This window comes from Anthonomus grandis, chromosome 7 (assembly GCF_022605725.1).
Source record: "Anthonomus grandis grandis chromosome 7, icAntGran1.3, whole genome shotgun sequence".
Taxonomy (NCBI): Eukaryota; Metazoa; Arthropoda; class Insecta; order Coleoptera; family Curculionidae; genus Anthonomus; species Anthonomus grandis.
In genome coordinates, this window is record NC_065552.1 from 27,265,187 (window position 1) to 27,281,010 (window position 15,824).

The 15,824-nt window shown below is 31.1% G+C and overlaps 1 protein-coding gene across 6 annotated transcripts in view; it reads left to right on the top strand.

The window, feature by feature from the left end:
• Positions 1-15,824, top strand: part of LOC126738425 (ral GTPase-activating protein subunit beta) — a 35,262-nt gene that overhangs the window by 4,183 nt on the left and 15,255 nt on the right. For 3 of the 6 annotated variants that reach the window (XM_050443758.1, XM_050443763.1, XM_050443759.1), the window contains exons 5-11: positions 881-1,064; positions 3,304-3,407; positions 6,130-6,277; positions 10,107-10,292; positions 11,628-11,729; positions 13,866-14,003; positions 14,056-14,278. In XM_050443758.1, coding sequence (XP_050299715.1) covers positions 881-1,064; positions 3,304-3,407; positions 6,130-6,277; positions 10,107-10,292; positions 11,628-11,729; positions 13,866-14,003; positions 14,056-14,278 — 1,085 coding nt within the window. The remainder of the gene's footprint in view (positions 1-880; positions 1,065-3,303; positions 3,408-6,129; positions 6,278-10,106; positions 10,293-11,627; positions 11,730-13,865; positions 14,004-14,055; positions 14,279-15,824) is intronic. The other 3 variants (XM_050443760.1, XM_050443761.1, XM_050443762.1) reach the window with 3 other exon arrangements.

Here is a 15,824-nt window from a genome sequence, read left to right on the forward strand (position 1 = left end):
CTCTCAATATTAAGAAATTCACTTAATATATATTTAATACTCTCCTAGTTTGAAGAAATACACAGGCTGGGATACTTTTGCGTAACATATTAAATAACCTTAATTATAAAGACTGCTATCTAGTCAATTTTATTCAACTGAATATACCTAAAGTTAATCTAAGACATCCAAATGGTAAAAAATTATTGTATGTGGATCGTAATAATAATATATCTCCCTTTAATCAAATGATGATTGTTACTAATAACGGTATCATTGTCATGCTTTAACATTTTATAAGATCTTGAATGGTTTTTATTATTGTCCTACCTTGGAAGCCATTCCTTTTAACACCTTTCAAAGAAGGATCAACCCCCCTATGTTTCATTTATTACTCTTTCATAGGACTTTTTTTTAATGAAAATAGTTTGGATCTATTTTTCAGCGGCTTACCATCATCCAAATAAAAAATTGTAAATCTTAGAATTTAACCTACGTTCCTTGTATAGTGTTAAGTTTTTAGCTTTGTTAATGCTGCTTATTCTGATTTAGGCTTTGTTAATTATTGTTTTTTCTAAGGTTTTATCTTGGCGTATATTTTTTTGTTACTCTAGTATTATATTTGTATTATTATATTATCTAGTATTTTGTATTATCTAATATTATTTTTGTAAACTGGCTCTACCGTATATTGAAATGAATAAATAAATAAATTTTGCACGGGTTGTCGCTGATTAGCATTAAAAAAAATCTTTCCATACCAAATGATTTATTATCGTAATCTTTATTAATGACCAAAAGCCACTGATTCTACAAAGGAACATATTATTAGGACGAATATTTAGGGTGACTTATGTATTTATGTAATTTTTTCTATTTACTCTTTCATTATTTACTGTAGGTGTGGCTTATCGCTTGCGCAGAATGTTTCCCATCACCACCGCTTTGGAAAACGTTGCGCGAGTGCTGCATGAATTGGAGGCATCGCGTCGCCCTCATCGAACAATGGAACCGAGTGAATTTGGCTTTGACCTCTAAAGTACTTTCATTTATGTACGGTCCAAACTTTCCAGAACTAAAAATAGGTACGAATATTGTAAAAAGAAATTATCTTTAATTTTGTGTGGCATAATCTTGAAAGTTTTTGTGAACATCTAAGCTTGTTTTATTTTTTTCTTATTAAAATATATTGCTAAAGGTTTCATCAATTTAAAAACAAATTAAAAATTTTCTTGTTTTTTGAATAGAAAAGTATCCGATTTATATTAAAAAAAGGTAAATTTCTTTTGTTTCTATTTAAAAAAATTGAAAGCGAAAAATTTTGTTTTTAAGGATTATATGAGTTAAAAATTAAAGAAATGTATCTAGGATCATATTTTAGCATAAAACAAACGACGAAACGCAAAACCTCGGTATCAGAACTTATATAATACAGTTAAAGATTAATTAAAATACAAGTTATATGTTCTGCTTAATGAATTAAGCGTTATCAGACCTGATGACAGGTTCAAATGTAAATAAAAAATTAAATACATTACTTGAACGGTCGAATACACACCCATTTTATATACATAAATTATACGATATAACACTAGGAGTGAAATTGCCTAACCACAACGACATACTTTTTATAAAAAAATTAACCATAAATACTAAAATTAAATATTAACCAAAAATTAATAATCAGTTATGAGCTTTAAACCAATAGCTTCCACATCTGCATATTATAAGCTAGAGCATTACCCCGTTACGCTATCGAGACCTGATATTTAAATTAGGAGTAAAAGAAAGTAAGCTTGAGACTTAAGATTATTAAAAATGAATCCTGCATCGAAAGTGAGGACAACATTTACGCCTGTTTGAATGGGGCTTTTTTGGCTTTAGTGAGTTCCATATTTTCAGCTTTCTATTCTTGTGACTATGGTGAAGAACTGACACATTTTCAGGAACTGAGTAACTATGGGCTGTTGACAGAAGATGGGAAAATCAGACTTAGTTTCTGTGGCATCTTTAAATTTATTAACGCTCTTGGATTCTAGTAGACACTCCTCATAACAGCAGAATAATCTGTACATTGCAGGCAATATACACCAGACTTAGAGAGACGGTTATTCTGGTTTATCTAAAGTCTTTAATAGGTTCTTTTATTTGTTATTTTGGCTTAAGTTAATTTGGCTAGTTGTTGGGAAACCAAAGAGTCAAATTTTAAAGTAATTTTTTGAAGGATAAATAACATGGTATGAGAGTTTATACCGTACCGAGTTGAAAAACCATTATTTAAAGATGTGCCTTGTGCTTGACACATCTAACCACTTGTTGCCGTATAGGAAGACATCCAAAACAACAAAATTGCTAATATAGCATTGTCAATTGGGTAGTATTATTTATATATTTTATTCTATTTATTTTACTTTATTTATTTAATTACTTATGTTTTTTTAAGACATACAGTTTGAGAAACCAAATGGAAAATATGTGTACTTGTTATCATTGAAATCCTAATAATCTCTTGTTCACCTGCCTTTTCTTTGGTTTTTGTTTCCCCTATAATATGTATTTTTTAATAGTTAGTTAAGGAATATAGATAATTTTTAGCTGTTTTAGAGTTTTAGTTTTAGTGTATTATATTTAGGTCTTTTTGAGCAAAATGGATGAATTCCTTCAACCTCATATTTTAGCAAGCAAAACATATTCCCTCGGCAAATTACTTTCTTAGGGGCAGTCGTGCATTAGCATGCAACAGAAAATCGTAGGAAAAATTAAGGAAAGAACGCTACGGCACTGATTTCCCGATCCCCAACTGGCCAGAGACCAGAGTTTAGTAACAACTTAATCTCCATTTAATTAAAACAATTTAATGTTTGTTTGTCATGTTGCAACGTTCTCGCTATGTTTTTATGACGTTTTTGTTTTTCGTTCCTTATATTAATTGCTGCTTTGTTTCAAAACATAACCGTGATCTAGTTGAATTTTATGAGTTTAAGGTAGAAATAAAATCTTTGAGAATTTTTTAAAAAGATTTTAACTAAAAAAAAAAATTATTGAGGTTATATTAGAATTTTATTTTGCAGGTAAAAAACGTATAAAACCACTTATTTGTTTACCCGGGCATTCCAGATTAAATCTCCCTAAATAGGGATATTCTAAAAATCGAACTATAATATTTCTCCTTTTACTGTCAAATGATTAAAGTAAATAAGTGAAATGTGTGCGAGTGAATGAACGCACACGACACAACTGGATTCTGTTTTAAACATCTGTTAATTTTTTCAAGTTAAATGTATCAAATCGAATTGTTATTTTACTTACTTTATTATTTTACAGGAGAGGAGTTAATTCCGCGAGGAATGAGTAACGATTCCATAGCTCAGAGCTGGTACCGCTTCTTGAATACAGTGGGCAACCCTGTGAGTTTGACCAAACCTGAGGTAAATTGGTTAGTTTTGGTAGATTTACATTTTAGCTGTAGAGAGTTAAGCGGTATTTCAAATTATCACATCTTTAGTTAAAAAAGTTAGTAGATATATCGGCATACACTATAGGCGCTTTTGGATACAAAACTCTTATAGATATTATTTATTAGAAATTCTTGATAATCTCGTTTCAAAAATAAGTAATAGAAATCTTATTAAAAGCCCAAATCCAGTCATATTAAAGAGTAGCATATCAAATCATTATATTTCATTTATTAATAAATATAGGGATTATTTATGTATGTTATCAAAATAAATAAAATTGGCAAAAATACAATTTTACAAAAAGTCGTTTGTTGAGAATGTCTACAATCCTAAAAAGCTTTGGCAAACTGTAAGGGATATGACAAACCAAAGGCATGTAAAAGACATATCTTAGGACGATGAGAGTGAGGACCTTTCAGATCCACTTGAATGTGTAATGATTTTAATAAATTTTTCAGTATTATAGGTACTAGGTAAAATTGATGTTCCAAATATTGGGGTGAATAATAATGTACAAAATAGCTTAATCAATTTCTTAACATAATCAATCCTTTTAAAAATCAGTGGGGAGGGAGGACCGGATATCTGTAGTTATTGTGAAATGCTACCATAGACCTTTAATTTAACCTCTTGTGTATTTTCTAGATTTTTTTAGATCTGAAGTTTACTTTTATATTTTTATGATATCTATTATACATATATTGAAATTATTTTTGGGTCTTAAATTCTTTTTTGGATAATACAGACTTCATTTCTAAACAGAAATTTGGATCTAGGCAGGTGTTTGCATAGAGGACGCTTTGGCTGCCTTCCTTGACTTGTCGAAGGCATTTGACACGATGGTACATCACATTTTTTTTAATAGAGAAAATAGGTATTGCAGGGGTGTTGTATTAACTCTGTTTAAGTCATATCTCACTGAAAAAGAAATATGTAATCGCAAGCAATTAAGAAAATGGAAAATATTGTCAGCAAGCTGCAAAAGGTTGGATTTGGTGTTCCACGGAGAACTGTGCTAGGCCCGATTCTGTTCCTTATTTATGTCACCGTATTAACAAGTGTTAGGAAAAAAAATCAAAATCATATCTTCGTAAATGATACTGTACCGGGTGTCCCATTAATAATGTTCCTCGACTAAATCTTAGCACCTAATATTGGTAGAATCTTGAAAAAAAATTGTTATAAATAAATGTTTGCAGATACTTCGAAAGACGAAATTCTATTTTGGCTAAAAATCCCCTGATTTAATCTCCTAAAACCCTTGATTTTTATCTGTGGCGTAGAATTAAAGGAGTTGTGGTTTTGTCAGTTCCTGCAACTAGGGACAATGTGATGCAATAAATAATGGATGCCATCCGCAGTTTACCAGATGCCGAAATAAAAATGGCTGTGGAATCAACTAGACAAAGGATCCAAAATTGCATCGAGAATGCTGGACGGCAATTTGCTTATGCACTAAATTAATTTGAAATAATGGTAATAATAATAATATGACTTTATTTATCAAATTAACAATAATTCGTCCTAACTACTAATTGAAAATTGGTGGCGAGGTCTAGCTAAAAGCTACTCTTACATAATATAATTATATGTATATATGTATTTAATTTTTTTTTGTTAATTTCCTTGTTAAGCTATGGCTAACGTTTGATGATTTTTTAATATTTTTAAATAAGTTTAACGCCCCCTAGCAGATTTTAGCAATAGCTAAGAGTAATAATTTAAAGCAATAAATGACCTGTAAAACAAAAGTTATTTCAAAACAATCGGTCTACCCAGAGCCGACTCTCAACTAGTTTTCACTGAAATTAAAAACGTTCTCCACCACTTTATATGACATCTGACAGAAATTTGTGTTAAAACTTTTTTATAAGGACATGTTTACAGGTTATAATCATAATATTTTTAGACCCGCGTTGGCATTTTTAGGCCACGTTATTGGAAGTTTTTTAGCGAAAATAGAATTTTACCTTTTGAAGTAGATAGAGAGATTCGAAGAGATATCGTCGAAGGACATTATTAATGGGACACCCGGTATGTACAATGGTGTCTTTGGGAGTATCAGCAGGAACTCTTAAGCCTTAAATACTGGTTTGAGACATGAGTATTAAACACTGATAAAACCTTACTATAATGTCATAGTAAGGCTAATAGCCAAATTAATTTAGTGAGTTCCAAATTGCCCTGTGTGTGTGTGCCCTTTTTTTCTCGTCTCTACCAAATATTTAAAAAAAAAGGCCAAACCATTTTTAAGATTTTCGCGGTAAACGATTATTTTGACAAAACTTTGATACTCTGTATCTTGAACAGTAAGCATGACCTATGTTTAGATGAACCTTTTGCTTAAATTTATCAAATTATTTACCCCTTAAAATTTGGTTTAAAAATTTAAAATTGTATTTAAGTAACACTCTGTATATGCGCTAATTTGTAAAAAAATTTTGATAGAGACGGTTTTTGATTAAGGTTTAAAGTATTCAGGGTATAGACAAATTATCCTCCTAATCTTGAAATACCGTATATAATGACTGACTCAACCATAAGCTTCTGTGATGTTTTAATTTACTTCTGCCGTTGTAAAGTATTATTTATTAGTATTTTTATGTTTTGAATATTAAATTAATCAAATAAACGTATTGTTATTATATTATATTGTATTAAATTATTATTAAAATGTACACCTTCTTTTAAGGTTATAAGTCAAACTCAAAAATTCCTTCAATTTGCCATTAGCACCGAGAGCGTCATGGATCCCTGTCAACACCCTTGCTTGCAACTTTTACCTGTGATTTTTTTGAAAGCCATCAAAGGCGTCGCTGGACAAGTAGACGCCTTTTTGGGTACGTATTATCATGTTTCTTTTTTATTACGTATTTTATTTATATTAACTTATGACTAATAATGTTAACAACAGTTTGTACAAGGAGTGTCATAAAAATATTCTGGTTCTAGTTTTTTTTCGCATAGAATCCTCTTTTTGTCTGTATTTTAATAAAATACTATCGAAACCGTTCGTTAACTCGATTATTTAAGTTGTATACATTTAATTATTTTATTTTCGAAAAATCAGATAATTTTCTGACACTCAGAATGTGAATCTATGTTTGTATGTTCATAATAATATATTATTGCGTTTGTTTTATTTTTAGATACTCTATCCAGTTTTGCCATTTGTTTACTACACCTTACTATTACACGTATTTATATCACATAAAGAAGCTTGATTTATTAGGTATGTGGTTTTCCTGGATTTCAAAACATAATAATAATAATAATAATAATAATAAAATTTTCAAATCTCTCAAGAAATATACAATAAATATACCATGCAAAACAGATGTACAATGGAAACAATCTGAGTATATCGAAACAAAAACAAAGAAAGAAAGGTACATACATTATAGTCCATAAATTGCTTAATCATTAAATTAGATTAATACCAAACAAAAGCTTAAGAATGGCTAAAAGAAAAAAAGACCCAAATAAAAATATGTTTATTATTCCAATCAAGTAACATTACTATCTAATATCCAGTTATGAATTTTATGTTTAATTTTATAATATGTTTTATTATCATATATCTCATTATATTATCTTCTTTATAGATAGCCAAAAAAGCGAGCAAAGTTTCTTTAATCCAGGTATCGCGTTCTTCTCTTCTATAGCTACAATGATTTTATACAATTTTTTCCGTGTTTCGGTTTAGTCCGCTCACCTGTTTTTAAAATTTTCGAACCACCTTGAATTGGCTTTGAATCATTTTCTTGTCAGAGGTCTTTGCTTTTTGTTGCAATATTGGATGTGTTACAGGAAAATTCGAGTTTTTACTTGATTGAAACCATTTTATCAAGTAACATTAATATTTTTTCCACCTCTATTTCCAAAAAGTCGGTCTTGAAAACGCTGACGCGATTGCCGTTTTCTTAGTGTTGATGCAACAATTCGCTTTATTGATTTGGCCTTGAAATTTCGACCAGAACTACGAATTCTACAGAGTTTCGAGTTATAGAGATTTAACTATGTGGAAAACTTCGATATATAGAAAATTTCTACTTACACAGCTTCGACTTATAGAGGTTACACTGAATGCGTAATTGTAGAAGTCTTTAGAGCATCTTGTGATAAAACCTGAGTATCTAAAACTTAAACTTTTTGAGCAACTGGAATAACATTTTTGTTGAAGGCAAACTTGTCATATCAATCTGTCGAAAAATACAGTCCCTAATACTATAATCGCCTAAAACGTGATTTAAGGTTTTACCCAAAGTAGTAATTGTACATTTCTTTACATTAAGTTCTAAATGATTAAAACCACCTATCTACCACCTATCGTTAACAAAGACGTATGATCCCTGTGGTACACCAGCTATAACTTTGATTTCCTTGGAAGTTAACTTATTAATGCGGCCCAACTGTATTCATTAATCCAAAATACTACCCATCCATCTCACAAAAGAATAACTCTTATACTCAAATTTGTAGGTTACGAGTTTCTGATTTACTCTGTTGGACGCCACGGAGAAGTCAATATATATGTCGTAGCCATATTATGAAACCCATTTCTAATCGTTTCTAAACCCGTTCTATAAGCCTTGTCGTTTTATAAACGGCGACCAGATTGTCACATTTTCATTCAACTAGGCGTTTTACAAAACATCCGTGACTACTCAGTCAGATTGCCAAACGGTAAAATTTTTATCATTTAACATTCTTGCAGGTAAAGCACTTTAGTCGATTTGTAAAATACGAATTGTATTTAAAAGTATTTAATAAAATATATTGATACCATACATACATGTTTCGCAGCATTAAGCAGGTATTAAAATTTTTCTTTTCACCTATAAGACAGTTAAAGGAATATTTTAATACATTTTGTTTTATGAATAAAACGATTATTTATTAACAAAAAGGACTACTGAAATAGCACCTAATTTTACATTTTCCACGAGCCTTAAAACAAAATTATCTCTTAGTGCAGCATAGCAGTTTACTAGGATTGCAGTGACATTTCATCAATTCCCATCCTCCAAATTGCGAAACCTTAGAAACTGCTTCCCTTCAAGAGATATTAACCTCCGGTGTAACAAACGGGTTGAAGTTAACGGATTAAAGAATTGCCAACTGGATTTAATTCTTCTCTGGAAGACCATCGATTAAGGTGACCATCTACCTATCTGGTATGCCCTATTTTGTATATCCTGACTGTTTCCTGGTACCGCTTTTGAGTCAAGAGAACCCCTTTCAAATTCTGTAACCACAGATTGATTTTTTTTAATTATTCGGACCATTTGGTCATCTGCGCTTTTTTGCCCAAATGTGTTCTTTCTGTTTTTATTAATTTTTCTGTTTCACAAATATTGCATGTCCTTTCACTTTCATCACAGGATAAGGACAGTTTTCTTCTTGCCCCATTTTCATTATTAAAAATATTTTTTGTTATACAGATGATAATCGCTGACTCCGAAGTTGATCTATTATCCAAAAATCTGTGAAATTATTATATCTGTGAAATAATATGACCATACGTAGAATTATCATATTCTCTTTGACATTGCCTTGATCTATTGCTACTACTTCGAAAATACGTTGATGCCCATTAATATTACCTCTTTCTCTTACAACAATATCCTGCAAGGCCACTGGTATGTCATCAATGTTAAAGAGTTCTGATTCTGATCAGCGTCGTTTTATAAAATGCCTAGTTGTTTTATTAACTGGCTAGCCAGATAGCAAAATAATGAATCGATAATTAATATTTGACAATCTGCCCGCCGTTTAAAACGATGTGTTTAATAATCTGGCTACGACAAATACATTATCAACCTGTTCCCCATTCTCAAAAGCGCGACAGGTAATGTTGATATACAAGAAGATTCGTAATCATAGACTTCCCAGGTCTGAACCCATGTTGTTCCTCAATTATAATATTATTAGTCCCAAAATGATTGTCACTATAAAATAGTAACTTTTTTTACAAGTGAAATGTAAAATTTAATAATTTACTGCTCTTCAGTGCAAATCTGGTAAAAAAAAGAGAAACTACATATAAACACACATTATATTCCATTAATAAGAAATTTATCATTGAAATTGCCTCAGTATTTTCACAAAACACAAAAGATTTTGAAAACTGTAATGTATAGGCTGGGTAAACCTTAATAAAACCCACCTTTATTTACGATGTAGAATCCAAAAATCAAATACTATACAGGGTGTTCCATTTAAAAAAACATAACTTTGATATGTTTCTGCACTTTGAAACACCCTGTATGTCATAAAAATTATTTTAAAAGATACGTCTGGAAGGCCTTTGATATTCCCTTTTTTTTTTACCGTGTACTTAAGCCAAAATATTCTGTGTCGTATGTCGTGAATAACCGTCGTAAAACTCATTAATTTAAAATCCTATAAGATCAAGTTTAATGGAGCTGTTTGGGGACAATTGTATCAATTTTTGAGAATATTCTGTTCTAAAATTATTGTACTGATCCAAGGTCAGAAAAAATAAACTATATTTTTGTGTTTATACTTTCCAGGAAAACCACCCCCTTAAAAGCAACTTTTAGCACAACTATTTTCGCCTAAACTTCTTCTTTTATGAGATTATGGCCGCGCTTAGTTCACAACTATATTTCTTCTGTCACCCTATAAAAAACTTCCTTAAAATAGGCATAGCACAACGATCGGGGGCGATCTGGTGGGACACCATGGTGATGGGCACCAGCACAGAAAAGTCGAGGTGGGAGTCCCCGCCCCCTCCGCCTTCCTCTAGCGCCAACCACCCGTCGCCCACCCCGCCTGTGCAACGGCGATTGGCTAAGAGTTTTAGCGTAACGCAGTCCTCAGTAGCAAAGGGTTAGATTTTCCTCTTTTTTTGGGAGTTTTTTTTTATGGGCCTAAAAAACAAATCAATAAATAATGCTTTAAATTCTAAAAAATAAGTCATTACCTCCCTCCCATAAATTTAATATTTTTTACTTATACATTTGGTTTTTAAATATTGAAAAGCTCTTTCTATTAGTTTCTGCACAAAAGCACCAAATTTATTAATTTAGTCAATCTTTCGCAATTCATTATTTTCTTCTTCTATCAATATTGTAATATTGACTGTTTAGCTAACTTTTTAATATTATTTTGTGCAATTAACACACACGTTAATTTATGTTTCAACATGGTTTTGTTTTGTGTTTTACAAACAAGTTTGCATACCACCAGTTTAAAACCAAGGTTTTACCAAAGTTTAAAAACCGTTTAATTTTCTTTACTATAGTAAAATGAACAATTAAAGACATACATAAGGTGTCCCATAACTTAGTGGACACAGGGCAACAGCAAAATTCTTCGCTCAAAAATATTACGATTTCACCAAACCTTCTAGGCCGAAAACTGATAATAACCAAGATACAGGGTGTTAAAGTCCTTCAAAAAGTAGCATACCAGCACAAAACTTGTTCGTAGGGGGTTTTTGGGAAGTGGCGTACCATTTTTTTTAAAGAGTTAACTAGGTTCTAGCCCGCATGGACGGCACTGGTACAATTAGTAAATTAAATTATGTATTACAACATAGTACTACATGCATAGAAACTATCTACTATTTTGCAGAAAAATATCTACAGAGATGTCAAATTTAACGTGAAAAATAAGATTTTTTCTTAGAGTCAGTATCTCAAAATTAATGAATTTCTGATAGGGGTTTATTGCGTAAACTTGTTTATTTTGAGGCTTTCTACAACCCCTTCAAGTTTGTCCTGCTAATTATGAAACACCCTGTATAGTGGTATTAATAATTTTTGTTGAGATGACTAAATAATTTAGAACTCGTAATATAAATAGTTTCCATGCATATTTCCATCTACAAGTTGATTATTCAAAAAGAAAACATTTCTTGTTAAATTGTTAAAGAATATAATATGTGTGTCAGTGCCGTTGCTGCATTTTAGCAATATACAAGAGGCTTGTGATAAATCTATTATTGAAAAAATACGAACTTTTATCAAGTTTCCATACATTTTTCAATTATTTCGACACACGTAAAAAACAGTAGTTTTCCAGTTACTCTGTAAATATACTAACTCCCTCTACAGCCATATATACTTAAACATGAATCTTAAAAAAGGGTATGCAAACTTGTTTTATAACTAGATTGTCCTGGAAAGTTTTGTAATTTGTGTGGTTCCCACGTACTTGTAGGCATGCCTAAATCGTCCTTAGTTGGTTTAACTACCAGTAGAACTTCTGCTGTACCCTCCACTACCCCCACCAGTGGGCCAACATCGTCTACTAGTACAACATGTCAGTATTTGGTTTGTTTATGTAGTGGCATGTCGATGGAAGTCTTTTAAACAGTGAAGTCCCCAAATTTATCCCCTTTTGATGTATGGTCTTAAAAAAGAGACAAATGCACCCTGTACAGGTTAAGCAAGCGACTGCGCAGTAGTTTATTATCCTGAAGATATTTGTTGATAACTTTCTTCTGGGTCATTGATTAATTGGATATTCTTTACATTTAAGATGCTACAAAGTACATTGTTTAAATAGAACTGTATTTTAAGACATGTTTGAATTCAGTTTTAAAATACACATTTTGTAATATTTTGCATAATTTTATTATATTAAACAATTATCAGTTTTACGTCACTTTTTTTTATATCATGTCAGATGATGTATATAGGCTACTGACTTCTTCAATCACATTAATCTGTCTAATGTATTTTATTAAAGTACATAATAATTATTGATAGGTACATACATAGGCATTATAAAATTTTTCTGCCAGGATAAGAAGATATAAAGTCCTGTTAGTAAAACCATGGTTCTTATTTCACTTATACTCACATTTCACACACACATCCACATTCAAGTTTTTATTTAGGCTTATTTATAAGATCACCTATTCTACGTTTATAAAGACGATTCCTCCTTGATGTGATCTTACAAACGTATCAGTATTTAGTTGTTAAAAAATCACGGTTTTTGATGGACAAACGATCTTCAGGGATTATTGAATCACGTAAATGAAACAAGATTAGACCTGAAAATAAATATAAAAAAACCAATTAAATTCCAAAAATTGAATTCAGGTAAATAAGAAAAATATTAAGCGCCATTTAAGTATCTGTGATGTATGTTTACCCAAAATTGGGACCCAGAACAAAAATTAAAGGTATAATAAAACAGTCAAAAGCAACCTTCCTTAAACTAAAAAATGCCTCAGAAATATATATCAGATACAGAACTCTAAAATGCTACGTTTGGCCAATTCTTTTTTTCGGTGTAGAAGCCTGGATATTAAAAGCAAGTTTCATAAATAAATTGGAAGCATCTTAGATGTGGTGTCTAAGAACAATGCTGTGATATCCTCAGTAGACCGCATAAGAAGTAAAGAAGTTCTTTGAAGACCACAAATCGTGAGCTTTTGAAAGTAATAAAACGTAGAAAAATCATATACATAAGACATATTATGAGCGGAGAAAACTATAAATTTCAGCACCTTTTCCTTCAAGGTAAAATCGGAGAAGGAAAGAGGGGAATAGGAAGAAGGAAGCTTTAGTGGTTGCGGTTTATTAGATAATGGACGGGGATAAGTAATTTTTAAGAACTTCAAAATGCTGTAATTGACAGAAGCATCTGACGGATGCCTACGCAAGAATTTGTATGGCAATTTCCCTTCTTTGAAATGAAACATTTTGATTGTTGTGTATGAGCTTTTTTAATGTCGAAAGTAGTTTTCATACAAATCAGACAATATTAGTTGCACTGATTAATATATTTGTTTAAGAATTATTAACAACATGTTAAAGTATGAAAGCTTGATACAGAATAAAATAAAAATATGGGTTTCGTGAACGATGACAAGCTGCCGCGCTGCACATATAAAGTAGAGCTGGGCTGTGAGATTTAACACATTTTGTATATTTTTCTGCTATCTGGTAATGATTGATTTAACTTTACTCATAATCTCTAATATAAAGCGTAAAACATTTAGACTTTTAACATGATAAAGAGGCTTTAAAACATTAACTTTTTATTAAAATTTATCTCTGAGATTATTAGTTTTTCTGATAATAAATATATAACAAAAAATACTTTGAATTATATATAGAATTCAAAAATAACTTTGTGTGTTTTAAATAATGTGATTCAAATAGAGTACTTTTGACGTTCTAGACGTGTAGAATATCCAGTTGCGCAATAACTTAGGAGCTATTGACACCGTGCACTCGTTGACTTATCCTGTTCAATAGGGTTGTACTACATATCGAATTAAACTCTTGAAAGTGAACTTTCAAAGAATTTCTTTATTGAATGAGAGTGTTTTAATGACCAATTAGAGTTCTAACTTAACCAACTAATTGATTAGGTTTCCATCGACATACTATCAAAAAATACTAAACAATTTGGGGCTTAAATAAAAACGCTTTAATTTAGCACTCTGTTCATTTGGATCGGAAGCCAGGGTACCATTGGCGCCAGGAAGGCCAAAATGCAACATCATCCTTCACCTATTCGGCGAATGGTTGTTCGATGCTGCATTTATCGGTTGTGATTTGAACAGCCAACATAGCCGTAAGTTTAAATGAAAATAAACTAATCATTTTACAATTTATAAATATTTTAGGGCAGTCGAGTGGCTCGTGTAAACGTCCCAGTTCAGTGGTAATAGAAAGTGGGAAATCATCTTTAAGCTACTCTCAACCCAGTTCTATAACAGATACGGATATACCGCCCAATTTAACTATTGATAAGTATGAAAGCGGCAAGGCGGAAGCGTTGGGAACACTTTGTCGAATTTTTTGTGCCAAGAAAACTGGGGAAGAGATTTTACCCGTATATTTAGCCAGGTAGGTATTATTTTTTTGTCATAAATAAATAATAGAATAAGGCATAGTGTGTTATACATTATCCTATCCATTTTAATAATTCAGTTTTTAATTTTGAAATAAATATTAAGATGTTCACTCTTAAAGAGTTGTACCAGAGAAATTTGCTCGATCAATATGCATTATTCATTTTTAATCCACTGTAAAATATTTAATATTTCCTAAATGGGAGTGTATCTATCACAATTTATTTATTTATTTATTTATTTATTTATTTATTTATTTATTTATTTAATACAATAAAAGCTCTACAACAAACGCTCAATTACAGACCAATGAACAAAAGCGCTTTTTAATTGTAGAAAAAAAACATTTAGAATGTCACTTTTAAATTATAAATACACTTACTTAAAACTAAAATCTAGTTTAATAAAATTACAACAAAAAATGCAGCAGCGTAGGTAAATCCAGGTTTGTTGAGGAGTATGTTTTTTTCTCTTCGATCGTCCATGTAAACAAATCTAATTTTAATTAAGTCATGTTGATTATTTCTTCTAGACATTTCGTATATTGAAGAGGTTCTGAATACGAAACGAATTGCAACGAAGAGTTGTTTGTGGAACATTAATTTCCAGTTTTTTGAGCAATTGTGGACATTCAACTTTATTTCTTAGAATTGTCCATAAAAAATATTTGTGCATGGCAGTCCCTTTGTGCTTGCAATGCATTAATTTTGTTTTTTTAAGAAGTTTCATATATGAAAATCCTGGTGGGAGATGGACATATGTGTGTCTAATTTTTAGACTCTTTTAAATATTCGTTGAACATTTTCAAGATTAAGAATATTATTTGAGGAAAGTAAGCACCACTCGTTGGTGTTCAATTTGTTTATTTTTAAATTAAATTTTTGCTGCAATAGCAGCAGTGCAGCACGTTAGCATATTAACGTCCAAACGAGGACTCTTTCCACTCTTTTTTGCTGCATTTCCCACGTAAACAATGTGATAAAAGAAAAGCGGCGTAGCCGGAGTTAACAAAATTAAAATGCCTTGATTCAAAATAAGAATATGACTTAACAATACTAAATAACCTGAGGATCAGACATTTGCACAATATAATGTTTCTAAGTCATGAAAATCGCATGTAGACCACATTATAAAACCATAAGTTCTTGAACTTTTGGCAATTACAACATCGATATGTGAATTAAAATAAAACTTAGAGTCGACTATTACACCAAGATCACGGATCCAGACACATCTGGTCTATTAGATATTCTGTTATGAATTGAATATGGAAAGTCTATTTTGTTATTTTTGTAGGTAAATGTCTTTTGTCCAAAAATTATATTATATTTTCCGGCGTTCAAATGAAGCCTATTTCTTTCACACCAAACAATTAATCTATCGAGGTTCCTCTGGAGAAAAAAATCATAGATCCAAAGCCTTAATGATTTCTTGAGTAACTTTCACCAAGACGGATGTTGCAATCTGCTGCTTTCGGAAGTCAGACTGACCCTCCGGAATTATGTGATTTGTGATTTTAAAAAATTATAAATTTGTGTTTG